General features: G+C 50.7%; 1 protein-coding gene across 4 annotated transcripts in view; it reads left to right on the forward strand.

Annotated features, from left to right (window-relative positions):
- LRRC20 (leucine rich repeat containing 20) overlaps positions 1-19,249 on the forward strand; it is a 66,017-nt gene that overhangs the window by 34,122 nt on the left and 12,646 nt on the right. For all 4 annotated transcript variants that reach the window (XM_060092136.1, XM_060092145.1, XM_060092151.1 and 1 more), the window contains 2 exons: positions 1,852-2,001; positions 12,469-12,636. In XM_060092136.1, the coding sequence (XP_059948119.1) occupies positions 1,852-2,001; positions 12,469-12,636 (318 nt within the window). The remainder of the gene's footprint in view (positions 1-1,851; positions 2,002-12,468; positions 12,637-19,249) is intronic.

Genomic DNA, 19,249 nt, shown 5'->3' on the forward strand with positions numbered 1-19,249 from the left:
ACAAAAGGAGGTTAATACAATACAGGATGAAGAGGTCTCATTTACACCATATGAGACTCAGAGGCTGAAGCTTAGGGCCGTCAGGGAAGACTTTGTGGAGGAGATGACATTTGAGCTGGTATTAGAGCCAGAGTAGAAATTCTGTGAGGCAGAAAAGGGAGAAGGGCTTCAATTTTGATTATTTCTATAGACTTTGCATTATTGTTGCTGTTCAGAATAGGATCTTTAAAAACTATTTTATTGCTGGCTTATAGGAATATTATTGAATTTTGTATATTAATATTGGAACAATCTTCAAAGGCTTAGAGGTGCCTGGGGAAGCCCGGCCTCTTTCGGGAAAAGACAAGAGTTTGTTGAGAGATGGGGCAGTGCTGTCTGAGTTGATGAGTGCTCCTGAACGGGGTTGGGGGGGCAATCACCAGTAATGGGGGTGATCCAGGAAGATTTCCAGAAGAGGTGGGGTGGGAACTGGCCTTGAAGCATGGAGACGATTTGGGTAGGGTGGGAAGGGGAGAGCAAAGTGGAAGGTGAGTAGGGAAACAACATTTGTATTTAGCATTCCCACTACTTATCTGCCAGGCATTTGGTTAGTACATTGAGTACTTTTTATTATATTTACTTTTCCTGACAGACTTGCTAGGTAGACAATGATATCCCCATTTTACAGATGAGAAAACTGAGGCTCAGGAAACTTAAGTGACTTAGATGAGCTGGACAGCCCAATTTCTGAGCCTCCATGCTTTCAGTGTCTCTCTGCTGCCATATATATGAAACAGGTTTATTGAGATATAATTCACATACCATACAGTTTAGGGTGTACAGTTCAGTGGTTTGAGTATATTCACAGAGCTGTGCAACTATTACCACATCCAATTTTAGAACATTTGCATTACTCCAACAAAGAAGCCCCTCACCCCTTAGTTGCCATCCCTCAATACCCCCAGCCCTAGGTAACCACTAATCTACTTCCTGTCTCTGTACATTTGCCTGTTCTGGACATTTCATATAAATGGCCTCATACAATATATTGTCCTTGGTGCCTGGCTTCTTTCATTTACCGTAATGTTTTCAAGGCCTGTCTATGTTGTACTATATATTGATACTTCATTTCTTTTTATTGCCAAACAATATTCCTTTTTAGGGATATACACATTTTGCTTATCCATTCGTCTACGGGTGGACCCATGGGTTGTTTCCACTTTTTAGCTATTATGAATAATGCTGCTGTGAACATTCACGTGTACTGTTCTGTGTGGACACATGATTTCATTTTTCCCAGGTATATACCCAGGAGTGGAATTGCTGGGTCATGCAGTAACTAGGTTTAACCGTTCGGGGAGCTGCCAGACTGTTCTTCACAGAGGCTTCCCTGCTACCTCTTAGACAGACCTGTCTTCAGAGTGACAGGATGAGGAAGAAAGTCATACCACAAAGTCTGTGTGAATTGCCTGTTTTCAAAGAAGTAGACTATTATAAAGTACTCTTAAGACCCTGGCTTCGCTGTTGAGTCTGATGATCCTGGAGGGACTTGTGGATCCTTCAGGGCCTCAAGCACACGGCTGTGAGTGCTGATCGTCAGAGCTCTGTCTTCTGCATTCCGGCTAGCAGGCTGTGCTGTTAGAGAAGGTGCTAGAATAAGCTGTTACATTCAGTGTGTGAGACTGGGACAAGTGTGATGAATGGTGATGAAGGCTCTTGGAGGAGGGACAGCAGGGTCTTGAGCCTGGCACAGGGGAGACAGGTAGGAGACAAAGGAGGCCAGGAGGAGAGACAGGGTGGGGTCTGTGGGGTTCAGGGCAAGTCCATGGGCAGCTGTGGCTGCTAACTCTGGTCTTTGTCCTTTGGCTGCAGACCTGGCCGAGTGCAAGCTGGTTTCCTTCCCCGTCGGCATCTACAAGGTCCTGCGAAATGTCACCGACCAGATCCACCTCATCACGCTGGCCAACAACGAGCTCAAGTCCCTCACCAGCAAGTTCATGACCACGTTCTGTGAGCTCCAAGGTAGGCCCTGGTCAGCTGAGGCCAGGAGGGCATGCTGACCCTCATCCTTCAGGCTCCGACCCTGTCTAGGGAATGTCACCAGGGCTAGTCCCCAGTCAGCTAGTCTCAGGAAATCATTCCCAAGGGGAGGCTCTAAGGGTGGACCTGTGTCCTCTGGAAATTTCTAAGTGCCACTCCTGCCTCTAGTTGGCTGTGAATCAGATTGACTCATGGTCAAGGGTGTGGGTCCTGGAGTGATTCTCCTGTTTTGAACAGACCAGTAGAGTATTTGGGGTCCTGCAGCTCAGGAGTAGTTATTTTTCGGTGGACTTGAACGAGCCCGCTTCTGACCGCCACGCCCCAACCCCCCTGCAATCTAGCGTTGTTCTCCCATGTTGCTTTCTCAGTTCAGGAGTGACAGACGCCAGGGTTGTTGTTTTCTGTGCTGTGCACATGTACAGCAAGCAGACACGGGTGCTCGGCAGGGAGGTGGGCAGGAGGCTGGCAGGTGGGCGTTGTAGATTCATCTGAAATGGCTCCTCCAGGTGGACAAGCAGGCGGCAGTGCCCGCTCTCCACTCTCCAGGTAGCCCCTCCATCCTTCTGCAAGAGTCCACTGCCACTCAGTGACCCGTGGGATGGAGTCGCAGCCTGGGCGCTTGGTGTGTGTTCGTGAAATGGTGGGGCGGAAGAATTGGAGAGGGCACAGGGGGCACAGGAGAAGTGATTCCTGCCTTCTGGAATTCTCTATCTGATAGGGGCATGAAAGGAGTCTAAGAGCCTGTTTAGAGAAACCAATATGTAAAATGCTGATGGTACCTGAGGGACCTGAGAGGAGCATATTTCATGCAGCTTCCTACAGGAGGTGCGAGCCCTGGACAGAGTCAAGAGGGGAGGGGAGAGGTGTGAATTGGCAAACCCAGTGCAGGGACAGGAAGCAGCTTAGACAGTGGCTCAGGAGGGAGCTACAGGCAGGACCTAGACTGGGTGCACACACAAAGGGCAAGCAGGAGGGATTGGTCTGTGTTGTCGTTTCTGACCGAAGCTCACAAAGCCCATTGTGTTTGTGCCTAAAAAGCTAAAGTGCTTATGTTGGGGGTGGAGGGGATCCCAGGGCAAGACGTGTTTCCCCAGGGGCACCTGTGGGTGCTTTTGACCAGGCCCACTTTTCCCGTCCTTCTTTTTCTGGTGGCTGCTTCTTTACACAGGTGAGATGGGTCCTCCCAGCTGCCGGGGCCCTTGGACTAGCAGCTCTCGGCCTGGCTGAAATTAGAATTAACTGAGGAGTTTTTCTACAAACATCATTGCCTTGGCTCTACCCCAAGACCAGTTGAATCAGAATGTCTGGGTGTGGGCCTGGGCCTAGGCATCTGTTAACATCAATATCAGTCGTTCTAAAGTGCCGGCAGCCAAGATTGAGACCATAGTTCAGGGGTTATAAACACCAACGCTTAAGAGACTAGCATGTAGGTAATGAGTGACTCAGATTGGGCATGGGACAAGAGGGAGTGGTGGGGACTGTGGCCACCTGGTACATACCCTACTCAGCTTCTGCCAGACGTGCCACGGGATTGTTCTGATAGTTTGATTCAGTTGAAGCTGGAAAGGTGGATATTTATGTGAATTTTATCCATTTTTACTTAATTTTTATTTTAATCTGGAAGCCAATAGAACACATTTTGCAAGCTAGACTTAGCCTGTGGGCCACCCGTTGGGAGAATCTCCCATAAAATATTAGAGCTGTCACTGCCATCTCACCTCACAGGTGGAGAAGGAAGGTCAGGGTGAGAAGGCACTCGTCCAGGCTGTCAGAGCCGTACACCCAGGTCACCCACCCTGCAGCCAGGGCTGCCTTTCCAGGCCACCTGCATGAGCTCAAGGGCTTGGAGAGGACTTGACATGGCAGTGCCTTGTGGGATAAGCAAGTAGGCCGTCTCCAGGGACACAGCAGCCAGTGTGGAGAAACACACTTAGGGCCCCTGGATTCGTGACGCCTCATGATACCCTTCCATCAGAAGTCTGTTGAAGAATGCCGTTTGAACCCCCTCCTGTGCTCTGGTGGCTCCTGGCTCCCCCCACGCCACCTCCAATTACAAAGGCAAGGCTGCCATGTGCCCAGTAATTGGATTTCACAGAGGCAGCCATGGACGAGGGTTGGTGACCAGGCAGGGAGGGGCTGGAGCTGAGAGACCCACCTGGCTCTGGACCCCAGCCTTTGTTGTGGTTTCTCTTTCAAGTAAAAAAACCCTCTCCTTTGATGTGTGAAGAGGAGACTTGAATAGGCTGTGCTGGGCTCCGCACTGCCTGCTAGCGTCGTCTCCTGGATTCTTGACAGAGCGGGTGTGCTGCCTTGGTGCTGGGGAGAGAGACACCTGCTTGCTCCCTGCCTGCCAAGTTGTCTCCTGTGGGTACCCTGGGGACTTTCTGCTCCTGGGGTCACGGCCGCCTCAGAGTTGGGTGGTCTTTAAATGATTACATCCCATTGATATCCTTCAACCGTCTTATGGCGGGAAAAATGGAATCTGTCCAAAGGGCACATCAGTTCTGCAGAGAGTGGATCCTGAGGTCTGGCTGTAGCTCCTCTGGCCCCTCTCCTCCTGTGTTCCCATCTCCCCACTTCCTCCAGATTCAAGTCATTCAGCTCTGCTTATTGAGTGTGTCCTGGGCCTGCCAGGCCAGAGGTGTGTAAGACACACCTGCAGAAATAGACAAAGACCATCCAAATGAGAACCAGCAGAGGCTGTTCATTCCGAGTTTGCTCTAGCCAGGGAGTCAGCCACTGTCACTTGCATTTGGCAGAGACTCAAAGGCAGGCAGAGGAATGGGAAAGCTTCGTAGTGGATGAAAGGGAGAAGGCTTCAGGTGGGCCTGATGGCAGGCTATTGGCCTGGGGAAGCTGGAGGTGGGCGGGCCAGCCAGCAGCAGGGCGTCCTATGGGATTGGTTAGGATGCACATCTGGCTGTCTCTGGTTGGTCCTGAGTGGGATGTTGGGACAAAAATTTAGGGAAACTGTCAGTTAGTAATCAAGTCCCAGCCATTTGGGGCCAACTGTTACAGGGGGTATTCTTTGGCTTCCTGGATTGTCTATGGGGATAGTAGTCTGACTTCCTACAAACCTGACTTACAGAAGACTAGCTTCCTGGGCTGGCTGCTTTACTAATGGTTTGGTTTCTTGGGCAGGATGCTTCAGGTTATGAGTCCCAGTTCTATTTTTATACTTGGTCTGGCCATTGTCTTTGTGTATATTCAGTGTCTCACAGCCTGCCTTTAAACTCAATTCATTAGTTCCTCCTGAACATCTGTTTAGGGCCGGTGTGAGCATGAACAGGAAATAACATGAAAGCCCAAATTCGCTGGGCACTTAGCCCCCGCCAGCTCCACACTGAGGGTTTTACACACGTCCTCTCGTCTAATCCTCATAGCACTGATGTTTGGGAAGGATAAGGAAACCAAGACCTAGACCTGGCCCTTGAGGAGCCCACAGTCTCTCAGGGAGGCAGGTGTAGGAGCAGACAACCGATTTATAATGTGAGGGCACATTTACTCAAAGTCTGGTGACTCTGTGAGGTCAGTCCTCTTATTATCTTTGTTTTACATGAGGAAACTGCGGCACAGAGAGCTTAAGTAACTTGCCTGAGGTCACACAGTGAGAGAGAATAGGGTCAGGACTGTGGGTCTAGCTCCAGAGCTCCTTTATAAACTACGAATGGGAGTAAAGTGTATGCACAGTTTTGCAACGTGCCTCTTTTACTTAGCAATATATTTTAGGAACTGGTTCACGTTGGTAGAGTGAGAGCCACCTATCCTTTTCATGGGGGCAGAATGGCTAGCACTTCATTTTAGTCTGTCCCAGACTCCTCGGTTAGAAGAGTTTTCTCACCCCTTCCCTCTGTCCACCCAAGGAGTGGATGTGGCTTTCGGAAATGTCACTTCTTTCCCCTCTGTTCCCCGTGGGCAGCAACTGTCTCTGTGTGAAGAGTCTGCAGTGCTGAGTATGGGCCACTTGAAGGACAATTATTGTTCCACCTGATCCACTGACTCTGCCCTGCAGGCGGCCCCTTGCAGGTGGGAAAGTAATTGCTCATTGGTAGCCAAGGTGCTGATTGACACTCAGTGGGCAGGTATTTTTGGAGTTGGCACATTCCTTTACCACCAGGCTGCGTAATTACTGCAGGCCCGCCTGATCTGTCCCTTAATGTAATCAACTGGCCTTGTCTCTCCGCTGGGGTCAGTCTGAGGCCTCTGAGTCAGCCCTGACAATTATCCAAGATAAGGATGATGAGGAAGTAATAAGGGGAACTTGGGGAAGGAGAGATCCATTTAGCAGACTCCAAAAACCACAGTTCAGAAGGGATAATAAGGGGATGTCATGCCTGGCTGCATTCAGGCTGGGGACAGTCTTGGGAGTGGGATGGAGTAAGGTCTTCTCCCAGAGACCCTGTCCATCCTGGGAGCCTAGGTTGTTTGACTCTGAACCTTGGTGTAAGAGAGCAGGAAGAAACATCTGGAGCTCCCCTAATACAGCCACACACACACCCCCTCCGCCCTGCGATAAGAGGGCAGTGAGACCCTGGGCATAATTGTGAAAGTCTGATTGACTTTCCTGCAAGCCATGTGTCCCAGCTGCATATACCTTCTCTTATTTTATCTTTTGATTCCTGCCTTTAATGATAGCTTTCAGGGTTTTTTTCCACAAAAAGCTCCATGATCCAGTAATTAAGACTCATGGATCTTGTACCCCTCTAACAGAAACAGTGCTTTTACTTTTCAAAGATTATCCTTTTCATGTTCAAGCATAGGGCTGAACATGTAGTAGGTGCTTAATAAATATCTGTATTGTGCAGCACGTCCTGCTTTTCACAACACTCTTAACTCATTTCCCTGCTGTAAATGGGCAGGGAGGACCTTCTCATGGAGGCTGTCCAGGGAGAGGATGGGCCCAAGGACACATGATGAGTTAGATCGGAACCAGGTCCTCCTGGTTTTTCCCCCATCATTCATTCACCACTAAATAAGCAGGGATTTGCCGAGTATCTACTCTGAGGACAGGTGCTGCGGGGATTAGAGGTGCAAAACCGGAAAAAGCAGGTGGCCGGAATGGCCCACCTCTCTTGGGAAGGTTGGCTGGGGTTCACATCCTGGTTTGTGGGTTGGGAGAGGAAGGTCAGATTAACTGGGGGAGAGGTAGGGGTTTGTGTGACCTTAGGCAAGTTATTTCATCTCTGTAAATTGGAGGTAATGGGTTATAGTAAAATTAAATTGATGATTGCGTGTAAACTCCATAGAACAAGTACCTGGAGCATAGTACTACTCATTAGATGTTAGCCATTATTATTCGTTTTTGGTCTAAGCCCCAGACGCAGTGTGGCTGGGTGTCCGGCCCAAGAGCTCTTTCCTGGAAACCCTCCCCCACCCAATCCCAGCACTTCAATACTTTCTTAATGCAACAGGAGCCTGACTACCTAGAGTGGGTTGACACCGCCTTTCCAGAGCAGATCTGGGCTCCCTTTGAAGCTCAGTAATGGAAAGCTCTCCCTTCCTTCCCAATTTCAACACAGCCCCTCTGATTACCCTAAAGCAGTCAAGGAGCTGAACACCAAGGGTGCAAGCCCTGCCTGCCCAGCCATGACTCCCTCTGCGCCTTTTGCTTTTCAGAAGTGCTTCTGAGCTGGGGGAGAGGCCGCCTTTCAGGCAGATTCAGCTTCTCCTCCTTGCAGCTGAGCGTCTCCTTAGAGCCTGCTGCTGAAGAAGGGCTGGACTTCAAAGAGCAGCCTTCCCTGGGAAACGAGATGCTGGGCAGGGGCATGATTTTGTATCCACAAGTCTCAGTCTTGAGAGTAGTGATCTCCAGAGAAGGATACACAAAGCAATGACTTGGAAAGCTGCCTCAGCTTTACTGAGTAAAAAAAGCAGTTCTCAAAAGAGTATATAGTCTATGATTCCATTTGTTTTTTGTTTGTTTGTTTGTTTGTTTTGCGGTACACAGGCCTCTCACTGTTGTGGTCTCTCCCATTGCGGAGCACAGGCTCCGGATGCACAGGCTCAGTGGCCATGGCTCACGGGCCCAGCCGCTCCGCGGCATGTGGGATCTTCCCGGACCGGAGCACGAACCCGTGTCCCTTGCATCGGCAGGCGGACTCTCAACCACTGCGCCACCAGGGAAGCCCTCCATTTGTTTTTTAAAAACAATATCCATCCATTCATCCATCCATCCATCCATAAGCATGTACATAGAAAAATATAGAAGACTGAATACCAAACAACAATGGTTCTGGGTGGGGAACACACAGGATTTTCATTTTCCTTTGTTCCATATTTTTGTGATGTCTCTGTTTTTACAGTGAGCATACATTGCTTTTATAAGTAGAAAATGCATTTAAAGTGAAACAAACTGCATCAGTCAGGATAGACCAGTTTTACATTAGGAACAAATAATTTCAAATCTCAGTGGCTTCAAAAAACAAAATCTTGTATTTACAGTTGGGATAGCGTTGGGTTTCTGTTATGGTTATTGGCACTCTTCACGCGCCTGAGGGCTAGGCGACCTGCTGCCTTCAGTGGTGTTGGAGGACTGGACCTGAATTTTCTCAAGAAGATAACTCAGCACAAACAAGACCCAGGAGGGCTATGCACAGAGTGGGGAAATTATTAAACCAGTGAAAACAAAAATCTCCCTTGGTGATAACAGATTTCAGCAAGAGCACCTAATTTTAAGCAGCGCATCTTTCTGAAGCTTCTCCAAGACAAACCAGCTGCAAACATTGTCCATGGTAGCTAGCTGAGCAGCCTTGTGTGTGTCAGGGTGTGGAGAATCAGTAAGTGGCGTGGATAAAATTACGGACCCGGGAGCCACACTGGCCTGAGTTCAGAAGCTGGCTCTGCCATTTCTAATGTCCTGATCTGTAAAACGGGATCCATTCTATGCAACTTCAGTGGGTCATCATAAGGATTAATTTGAGGTAAAACATGGTAAACACTGAAAAGAGGGTACTAGCGTGTGGTGAGTGCTCAAGACAGTTCGCTTTCTCTGTCATTCTGTAGCAGGTCCCCCGTGTAGTCGTGTCCAGACCCTGCCTGCTCCTCCCGAGAACACTGACCTGAGGAATCCAGACAGAGCTTGTCAGGAGGATCCGTTATACTTTTGGGATGGACCACCTAGTGAGCAAATAGTCTGTAATTTGATAGGAGTGAAAGTTGCCCTTTTCCAGAATGGGGTCCAACCAGATGGAATCAAGCTGGAAAGTCATGAGGGGCAAAAGAGCTCCAGAAGAAGAGTCTGCTGTTCAGAGTGGTTCTTGAGCAAATACTTCTGGAGGAGGAATGCCTTGTTTGGCTTGGACTTTTAATTAACCTCACTGGGCGAGGGAGCAGTCTTGGCTTTCTGACACCTGGGGTGTCAGAAGGTAGTGAGTTGACGCTGGTTTGTAAAGCTTGGAAGAGTAAGCCTCCCATGGGTCCATCAGGGAGCCTGGGCAGAAAGGGTCCCTGCCCTCCTGCTTCTCCCTCAGCCCTGAGAGGAGTGGATGTGATCATACAAAAGCCTTGGGATAATGTTCATTGTAGCCGCACACAAGGGCAGGAGATTTGCAGAGCCTTTGAGTCATGGATGCAGCAAGACAGAGACGTATAGGAAAGCTATTGAACATCAGGGAAAGAGACCTGGGAGGCCACACTGAACTTTCATTAAAAGACAACCCTCAGAATGGTAGAAAATATTTGCAAATGAAGCAACTGACAAAGGATTAATCTCCAAAATTTACAAGCAGCTCATGCAGCTCAATAGCAAACAAACAAACAACCCAATCCAAAAATGGGCAGAAGACCTAAATAGACATTTCTCCAAAGAAGATATACAGATTGCCAACAAACACATGAAAGGATACTCAACATCATTAATCATTAGAGAAATGCAAATCAAAACTACAATGAGATATCATCTCACACCGGTCAGAATGGCTCTCATCAAAAAATCTAGAAACAATAAATGCTGGAGAGGGTGTGGAGAAAAGGGAGCCCTCTTGCACTGCTGGTGGGAATGTAAATTGATACAGCCACTATGGAGAACAGTATGGAGGTTCCTTAAAAAACTACAAATAGAACTACCATATGACCCAGCAATCCCACTACTGGGCATATACCCTGAGAAAACCATAATTCAAAAAGAGTCATGTACCAAAATGTTGATTGCAGCTCTATTTACAATAGCCAGGAGATGGAAGCAACCTAAGTGCCCATCATCGGATGAATGGATAAAGAAGATGTGGCACATATATACAATGGAGTATTACTCATCCATAAAAAGGGATGAAATTGAGCTATTTGTAATGAGGTGGATGGACCTAGAGTCTGTCATACAGAGTGAAGTAAGTCAGAAAGAGAAAAACAAATACCGTATGCTAACACATATATGGAATCTAAGGGAAAAAAAAGGTCTTGAAGAACGTAGGGGTAAGACGGGAATAAAGACACAGACCTACTAGAGAATGGACTTGAGGATATGGGGAAGGGGAAGGGTAAGCTGTGACAAAGTGAGAGAGTGGCATGGACATATATACACTACCAAACGTAAAATAATAGCTAGTGGGGGGGCATCCCTGGTGGCGCAGTGGTTGAGAGTCCGCCTGCCGATGCAGGGGACACGGGTTCGTGCCCCGGTCCGGGAAGATCCCACATGCCGTGGAGCGGCTGGGCCCGTGAAACATGGCCGCTGAGCCTGTGCGTCCGGAGCCTGTGCTCCTCAACGGGAGAGACCACAACAGTGAGAGGCCCACATACCGCAAAAAATAATAATAATAATAATAGCTAGTGGGAAGCAGCCGCATAGCACAGGGAGATCAGCTCGGAGCTTTGTGACCACCTAGAGGGGTGGGATAGGGAGGGTGGGAGGGAGGGAGACGCAAAAGGGAAGAGATATGGAAACATATGTATATGTATAACTGATTCACTTTGTTATAAAGCAGAAACTAACACACCATTGTAAAGCAATTATACTCCAACAAAGATGTTAAATTAAAAAAAAAATGATAGCAGTTAGATGAAAAGCTTTTCGGTTTCCCAACTGTGGAGATGCCCCCCGGCTGATTCCAGGCACATCTTCCCAGCAGGATGTGCAGACTGGGCTTCACATGGAAGTGTTTTCAGCCTCCCCCAGAGACTGCTTCCAGCCAGCCCTGCCCTGATGTTGGTGTCTGGATGGACCCCTCCCCAACCCCACTTTCCTGAGGAAATGGGACTGTCATTCCATTCCCCACTTCCCTCCCTTATCTGTGAATCTCAGGGAACATGGGGAACTGCTAGGTGCGTGTGCCCTGGGGCAGGTTACTTGACCTCTGTGAGCCTCAGTGCTCTCATCTGTAAATTGGGAGAGAAATTTTTGGGGAGGATTATATGAGATTTCATGAATGACTAATACATTGCCTGGGACATTGCATCACTCGTTAAATATTCACACCTGCCTCTCCTGTTGCCTCTGTCACCATCCCCTTTGTCCCATGTTTTGTGACCAGCATTGAGTCATCCAGGTCATCCCAATCCTGGCTTCCCTGCCACCTGGTGGTGTGATCTTGGGCAAATTGCTTAACCTCTCTGAGCCACCATTTCTGGTTCTGTCAAATGGAGCAGAATAAGATAAATCTTGCAGAGCTGTTCTGAGGATCAGATGAGACACTTAGCATCAGCTCCTGGCAGTGTGTGGGACTCAGAGTAGGCCCCCCCGAAAAGAAAAAGAGAGCTCTCGTTACTACTTCTTTATGGGATGCAGAACCATGCAGGAGTCCAGCAAGATGATGTTGTATGACTTCTCCTGTGATGTGTCTCTTTGCTCGAGATCATCCCAGAGGACGTTCCAGGGCAGCCAGGGCATAGACCCAGGTGTGAGTGCTGGACCTGCAGGAGCAGAGAGCTGCAGGGGCCTGATCACAAAGGGCCTTGATTGCCTAGGGAGGAGGCCTTGGGGAGCCACTGAAGGTTTGTGGGCTCAGGGCTGCGCTCATGAGGTTAAAAAGGTCCCACTGTGCAGCGTTGATTGGAGAGGGACTGGAGGCAGGAAGCCAGGGAGGAGGCTGCCGGAGTGGTCCAGGTCAGAGGGACCGCTTCTGTCCTAGGATGCGTTTGCGGGGAACAAAATCGAGGGGCAAGCCTGATTGAGCTGCAGTAAGGAAAGCCTCTCTGGTCATTCTGGATGCCTCAGTTCAAAGAAGTGATGGTCCCTAAACCAGCCTTAGGAATGACCCCAGATGTGCCACCCGGAGCAGGGGTGAGAGACCTCTGCTGGGCAGAGCCTTCCATTCCAAAGCCAACAGCCGGGAGCCCAGCTGGAATGATGGGTGGCAGTGGTAGTGGTTACCCCTCCTTTTGCATTAATATGGAGTTCGTCCCTTGGGGGGCTTCCTTCCTTGCCGCCTTCCTGGCCCAGGAGGCCAGCAGTCACTGTGGTCTCTGGGTTGCTCCCCTTCCCCCACCTCCATACTCTTCCTCCCCACCTGGCAGAGCTCCACCTGGAAGGGAACTTCCTGCACGACCTCCCCAACGAGGTCAGCACCCTACAGCACCTCAAGGCCATCGACCTGTCCCGGAACCAGTTCCACGACTTCCCTGAGCAGCTCACCACCCTGCCTGCACTGGAGACCATCAATCTGGAGGAGAACGAGATCGTGGGTGAGTGGACCCAGCCCACCAGGCCCCTCACCTCCCTCTGTGTGCAGAGCCTCCCCTGAGCTCCCTTTCCTGAGTGCGGTTCACAGGGCCTCACAGGGCACAAGGCATGGGCCTCTGGACTCAGAGTTTCATAGACAAGAGTGCAAGCTTGGGCTTTCTGGTCTGAGATTCCCGAGTACAGGGCACTGAGCCTAGGAAGGTAACCATTACGAGGCCCTGCCACCTGCCAGGGGCCAGGTCAGACACTTGCTTTCACCTGGCAGGTAGAAGGTCTTGGCTTTCCCCACAGCGAGCCCTGAACTGGCTGGGCCACCTGGGGCCACAGGCGCTCCCTCTTGCGTCTCCATCTGCCAGCCTCAGGTGCCTCTGCGACCCTCTATGCATTGACTCCTGGCAGAGTCCCCGGCTCTCCCTCGCTGGCGTCACAGTGAGCTCTTTGCCATTATTAAGCAGGAGCCACTAGGGAGAGGTGTTCAGAACAGTGTCTCTGTGCCTTCCAGTACAGATACGCTCCCCCCAGGGAACCAGAGGGTCTTCCCGTCTGGGCTGGAGATGTGCCTCCTGCAGACAGCAGGTCCCAGCGAGCTGGGTTCCTCTGAGGTGGAGGAGGGGTCCCTCTCTTCCTTTTGTAGCAGTTACATACCTGCCGGTCTCATCAGGACCTGAGCACCTCCCCAGCTGCTGTCTAACCTCCCCCCGAGAGAGCCCGGCACTCACAGGGTCCTTTTGCGCTCCTCCTCGGCCCCTCCTGCGGCTGCCTTGGTGGGCTCTGGAAGCCTAGCTCCAGCCCCATTTCGTCCTCTCTCACGTTGCCTCTAACATTGATGGTTAATAATAACCCCCTTCACTTACGCTTTTATTTGCGTAAGCACTTTCACAGCCATTATGCCGTTTGATTAAAAGGAAGAGGTCTCTGGTGGTTTGGAGCTGCTCAATGAAGAGCAGCCTGCCTTGTGCGCCAGCGAGCGTCCCTTCTGTCAGCGATGCTGCCTGCAGGGCCCTAGCCCTGGCTGAGTGGGAGGTGGGACCAGCTAAGCTCTGAACTTCTGGGTTCATCCTTTTAGAGTTGAGTAAACTGAGGCTCAGAGAGGTTGTGAGAGAGCATCGGCTGGCACAGTGAGACCACAGAAGTGCCAGGATAAGAATACATGATTCTAAAACTCAGCCCTGTGCCTGGAGTGGGGTCCCCTTGCCTGGCCTCTGGGAAGGCCCTGGGGGTGGGCTCTGGGTCAGTCTTGCCTCCCAAGACCAGGATCACTGAGTGGCTGGCCCGTGCGTTAGCCCCCCTGGTCCCTTGGGCCCTTGTTCTGTCTTTAAGCGGGGAGCATGCCCAGAAGTGCCTTTTCACTGCACAGTTCTTCCTCCTGTGCTGTCCTGACCACCCGGGGTCTCGCCCTGAGCTCTTCCTTCTCAGCCAGGCTCTCCTTGCTGGGCCCTTCCTCCTCCGCCTCTTGTTCTTTGAGGCCATTCCTGATGCCTCCACCTCCTTCTCCTGCTTATCTAAATGGCGCAGTAACCAAGCAGGGGCTACTTCAGGCTGATACCAAGACCAGAGCTGAGTGGGTAGCTGCAGGCAGGCAGGTCAGGACAAGTATTGGCCATTGGCTTCCCCACTTCCAAACTGCAGCTTTGAAAGACTCACATCCCCTCTCTGAGCTTCAGCTCTTCTCAGCTTTCAAATGGAGTTTCTCCCCAGCCCCCCACCCCGGAAGGTGGCTTCCCCATGCCCCCAGCCGGAGAACTGGGTGAGTGGTCTATGCTGGCTGCAGTACAAGAAAAAGTGGGAAGTACAGGGTGGCACAGATTCCCTAATCTTTCCCCTCCCACAAGGCTGCCGACATTCCTTAGCAGCAACAGCTCCCAGAGCAAAGATCGGCTGTTTTGACTTCTTCTTTTGTACACGTGTCTCTAACTTTCTGCAGAGCGACAGTAATAACTCTACACATGGAAGCATCTTACAGCTTACCAAGAGTGCTCATGTGCATGCCCGAGGCAACAGGGTGATCATCCCATTTGATAGATGTAGAGACTGAGGCACTAAGACATTCCCCCGGCCTTCATGGTCAAGTGTCTGTTGCACACCTGGCCAGGTAAAAGAGACATCAGCCACTGGGCTGTGTGTCCCAGTCAGTTCAGTCTGTGACAGAGTCCCCTGCTGCCCAGCCTGGGCCAGGCCTGGGAGACATGGAGATGTAAGGGACTTCCCCTGCCTTCTAGTTTTCCCCAAGTGTCCAGCAGCTCCGCGAGGTGCTTGGCTGATCCCAGGGCCTGCTCCATTGCGGGATGCCTGGGTGTTCTCCCCCAACCAGGTGGAAAGAGGGGCACACGGCGGCAGCTATGGTTCCCTTGCAGGAGGGTCCTCACTTTTATTTTCTACTTGTCTCCAATCCATCCTAGTTAACTACTTGGATGGCTTTCTAACTCCCAAACCAGTGGAAGGCCAGGCCACAGCCTTCGCAGCCCAGTTGGAGGGAAGAGAGCCGTAATCACAGTGAAGAAGGTGAGGGCTGAAAAGTCCTACGTTATGGAAATAGCTTTGCACTCTTCACCAGTTGTAGCCGATCTCCTGCAGGAGCTCATTGGGATAATTGTAGTTGGAGCTTAGGATGCCTTAAGAATGGCTTGTTTTTCCCGTTTAGAGCCCTCAGAGAGGATTGGAAAATTTTTTTAAAAATCGTTTTTAAAGAAATAAATTGCAGATGCATGAGTTGCCTTAAAGCTTTAGTTCAGTAAGTAGAGAACAAGCAGCTCTGAAGCAAGCCCCCAGGTGCATCCGAAAGAGCCTCTGAAGGGACCTCCTCAAAAGATGCCGCCAGCAAGGCCTCAGGAAGGCCTGGAAGTTGCCGAGGGCGGCAGCAGCATCTTGTTTCTGAGCAGTGCCGCTGCCCAGTCTTCCTCCACTCTCTGGACCCCGATGCGGGGAGAGGAGAGAGGGCTCCAGTCCGTGGATGGGAGGAGGCACAGGACCTCATCAGGGTATGCAGGCTGGGAGAGAGGCAGGGACACTGCCCTCTGTTTTCTGGTCCAACCGCCGGCGGGCAGGGCGGGGAGGGTGCCCGTCCTTGGTGCTCACGAGTAGCTGAGTGCCCTCAGGTCGAGGATCTGGGTTAGCATGTGGCGCCCTCGTTGCTGCCGCCTTGTACGGACAGTCCTCCAGTCCACGTGTGTGATGTGGCCTCCCTGTGCTCTCATCTCTGGAGCCACCCTGCTCCCTACCCCCACCCAGCATGAGCGTGGTGTCCGCATACAGCGGCCGCGCAGTTGGTTGGGAGCACAGTACAGAGCAGGAATTCCAAAGGCTCCAAGGCCCTCCGAAATGACTGACACATAATAGGGCAGATTGTTTCGAGTTGCCAGCTGTGACCCACTAGTAAGTTGTGAAACCAGCATGTGCTGGAGTACATCACCTGTAGCATGGTACATACTGCTTTGTGACTTTTTATTTTAGTTTTGCTGTGTACCCGCACAGATATAGGTACTGGGTCATGCTGTAAAATGTATTTTTTTTTTCTTTTTTCTTTTGGCCTCGCCTCGAAGCTTGTGGGATCTTAGTTCCCTGATCAGGGATCAAACCCACACCCTCGGCAGTGAAAGCGCGGAGTCCTAACCACTGGACCGCCAGGGAATTCCTAAAATGAATTTCTTACAGTGAGTCATGATGAAAAATTATTGAAAGCCGCTTCCATGAGTTGTCCCGCAGAGATTTGGGGTCTGTGCTCAGCCAGCCAGCTCCCTGTCCTTCAGCTCTCACCCCTCAACTACGCTACACTCTTCCCTCCTCTCATCTCCACCCGCGTCTCTGTCCATCGTGGTCGCCACCACTGCATCCTCAGGGTGACTGGATGGTGAGGGTGTCGTGAGGATGGGCAGTGATGCCTCGGCTAAGGGGATGAGCTCTCCTCTCACCCGAGTGTGGAGCCAGGTAGATGACAGGTTCAATGCCATCTGACTCTTTATCTCCACCCCATCCCACCTCAGCCACCCTGCATGGCCAAGCTCTCAGTCCAGAAGTCCTGCCTCTTGTCTTACCATTTTCTCTGCCTTTGTCCTAACCCCCTGAGTCTGTAGGTCTGGGCCTGGTACAGATGAATAGGAAGTGGTGCAGGTCACAGGCCTCTCCTCCACCCCCGCAAGCTGGGCCCTGGCACACGCACATAGCAAGCGCCCCCATCCAGATGGGAGGCTTCCTGGGTCCTTGGAGACAAGCCTGCCAGGCACTTGCGCGAGGGAGAAAAGGGTTTGTAGCTTAGAGTATTTATTCTGACAACAGTGACTTAGAAGTTTCTGGGATATGGGATGGTCCTTATAGTTTCCAAACCAGAAGGAGCCTCTGGTATATGGAAGCTTCTGAGTGTGTATAAACAAGACTGCATGGGGAGAGAGAGTCTCTGCAGAAATAGGGGCGACAGAGATGAATGAGATGCAGGTCCTAACCTTAAGCTGCTTACAGGCTGTAGGGAAAGTCTGAGTGGGAGCGGAGAGTAAACTACAAGAAAAGACATGGTCAGAGTGCTGAGGTGCCAGGGGGAGGCTCCCAGGCAGAGGGTGGCTGTCCACGTGTCCTTGTGAGGTGGGGTTCCCCAGAGAGCCCTGGAAAGGCTTTGGAGGATGTAGAAGCATTTAGTCTCTGAGTGGTGACGTGGGCAGAAGATGGGTCACCCATCCTGTTAAAACCAGGGAGTCAGATCTTCACCCCAGCAGCCATCACACAGGCCTTGAAGGTGGGTGTGGAGCAGCGTTCACTCCTAAGAACTTATAATTACTCGATGCTGCAGAGCAATTCAACACGTTCCTGGAACATGTGGGGTGCAGGGGAGACCAAGTACTGATATTTCGGAGACTTCATTTTGCTTAAGCAGGAGACTATTTTGGTTAAGCTAGAATTTAACTTTCCGTCACCCTCGATTCGCTGGGTTTTTTACCCCGTGCAACCATTGTTCCAGAAAGAGCGAGAGATCATAGGGAAACAAAAGCTTGTTAAGAATTTAACAAATAGAGCAATAGCACTTTTAAAAGGAAAAGTACAGATATCCCCTGCTTTTCGAAAGTTTGCTTTACACCACTTCACTTTTACGAAAGACCTGCACTGGCACCTGCTTTCGTTAATCAAGGAAATCAGAAGAGGATTTACACTTTTATGAAAAAATAGGAAAAGCGCAAATCGCATTCAGCGTTTATTTTGTAGCAAGTGTTAACAGAGGAAGTTTGTGCCCCGAGCAGAGAGAGTGGCCCTGCCAAGCTCCTTCCCCAGAACCACATCTCAGCATCAAGCCGCCATGTGCTTTATCTCAGTTTATTTTGTGTGTCCGTTAATAAGATGTGTCCTAAGGTAGTTGCTTCTTCACTTTATGCCATTTCTGCTTACAAAAGCTTTTCTAGGAATGCTCTACTTTCAGATAGCAGGGGACATCTGTACCTGTATCACGTAGGGATGCTTTGGGCTGCATTTACTTAATTCTGTGTTCACACAGTTTCACTTCTTACTGTCAAGGCCAATAGTTCTCAGAGTGGGGGGGTCCCAGGACGAGCATCATCATCTGAGAACTTGTTAGAAATACATATTCTTAGGCTCCTCCCCAGACCTCCTCAATCAGAAACTGGGGGAGTGGGGACAGACAGCAATTTGTGCATCTTTTTTTTTTTTGGCCGTGCCACTTGGCTTATGGGATCTCAGTTCCAGACCAGGGAGGGACTGAACCCGGGCCACGGCAGTGAAAGCGCCGAGTCCTAACCCCTGGGCCACCAGGGAATTGCCTAGCAGTTTGTTTTAATAAGTTCCCCCTCAGGTGATGCGGATGCATGCTGAAGTTTGAGAACCCCTGTCGAGGCTCTGGCTTCTCAAAGTGTCATCCACGGACCAGCAATAGTGTGGGCATCACCTGGGAACCTATTAGAAATTCAGAACCTCAGGCTCCACCTCCAACCTCCTGAAAATCAAAATGTGTACCTGAGCAAGACCCCCAAGTGCTTTCTATGCATAGCAGGGCCTGAGAAGCGCAGGGCCTTTTCCTGAAGCACCAGGTGCCACCTCCGGGCAGCTGACTGTGCTAATGGCCACACCGTCCTCCCAAGCACAACTGCTCCTTAAGCCTCACAAATTCCTCAGGGTACCCAAGGTTTCCACAAAGTACAGGACCCTTGTCCCCTGGGCTACAAGGATGATTTGGGGGCACTGTGGAGACTTAGATGGAGCATACCTGGCCCAAAGGGGCACCTGCACCCCTGCCACAGCCCAGTGTATCACTGGGAGCCCAGGCCCTGTATCACAGCAACTTTTTCCTTCTCTGAGCAGGCGGGGGAGGGGCAGATCCCTCCAGGGAGCCGCAGCTTCACTCTGGTCTCCATCAATAGAAGAGATTCTCCAGGATATCCTCCCTTAGCGTGGGGCACAAATGCCCCCTAGGACCTCAGGATCACCCTTTCCTGACATTGACATCACTGTTCCACCCTGTTTCACAGACTAAATTGATCAGCATCACAGGGGCAGAGAGATGTGGCTTTATTTCACTTTGGGGCTCTACCAAGCGGCCCCTTAGTGAGAGGTTCTGCAGGCTCTCCTTGCTCTTGGAACTCTCCTGTGGCTGGGGGCGTGAGCCACAAGCACTGAGGACCA

The sequence above is a fragment of the Mesoplodon densirostris genome, chromosome 1, assembly GCF_025265405.1.
Source record: "Mesoplodon densirostris isolate mMesDen1 chromosome 1, mMesDen1 primary haplotype, whole genome shotgun sequence".
Taxonomy (NCBI): domain Eukaryota; kingdom Metazoa; phylum Chordata; class Mammalia; order Artiodactyla; family Ziphiidae; genus Mesoplodon; species Mesoplodon densirostris.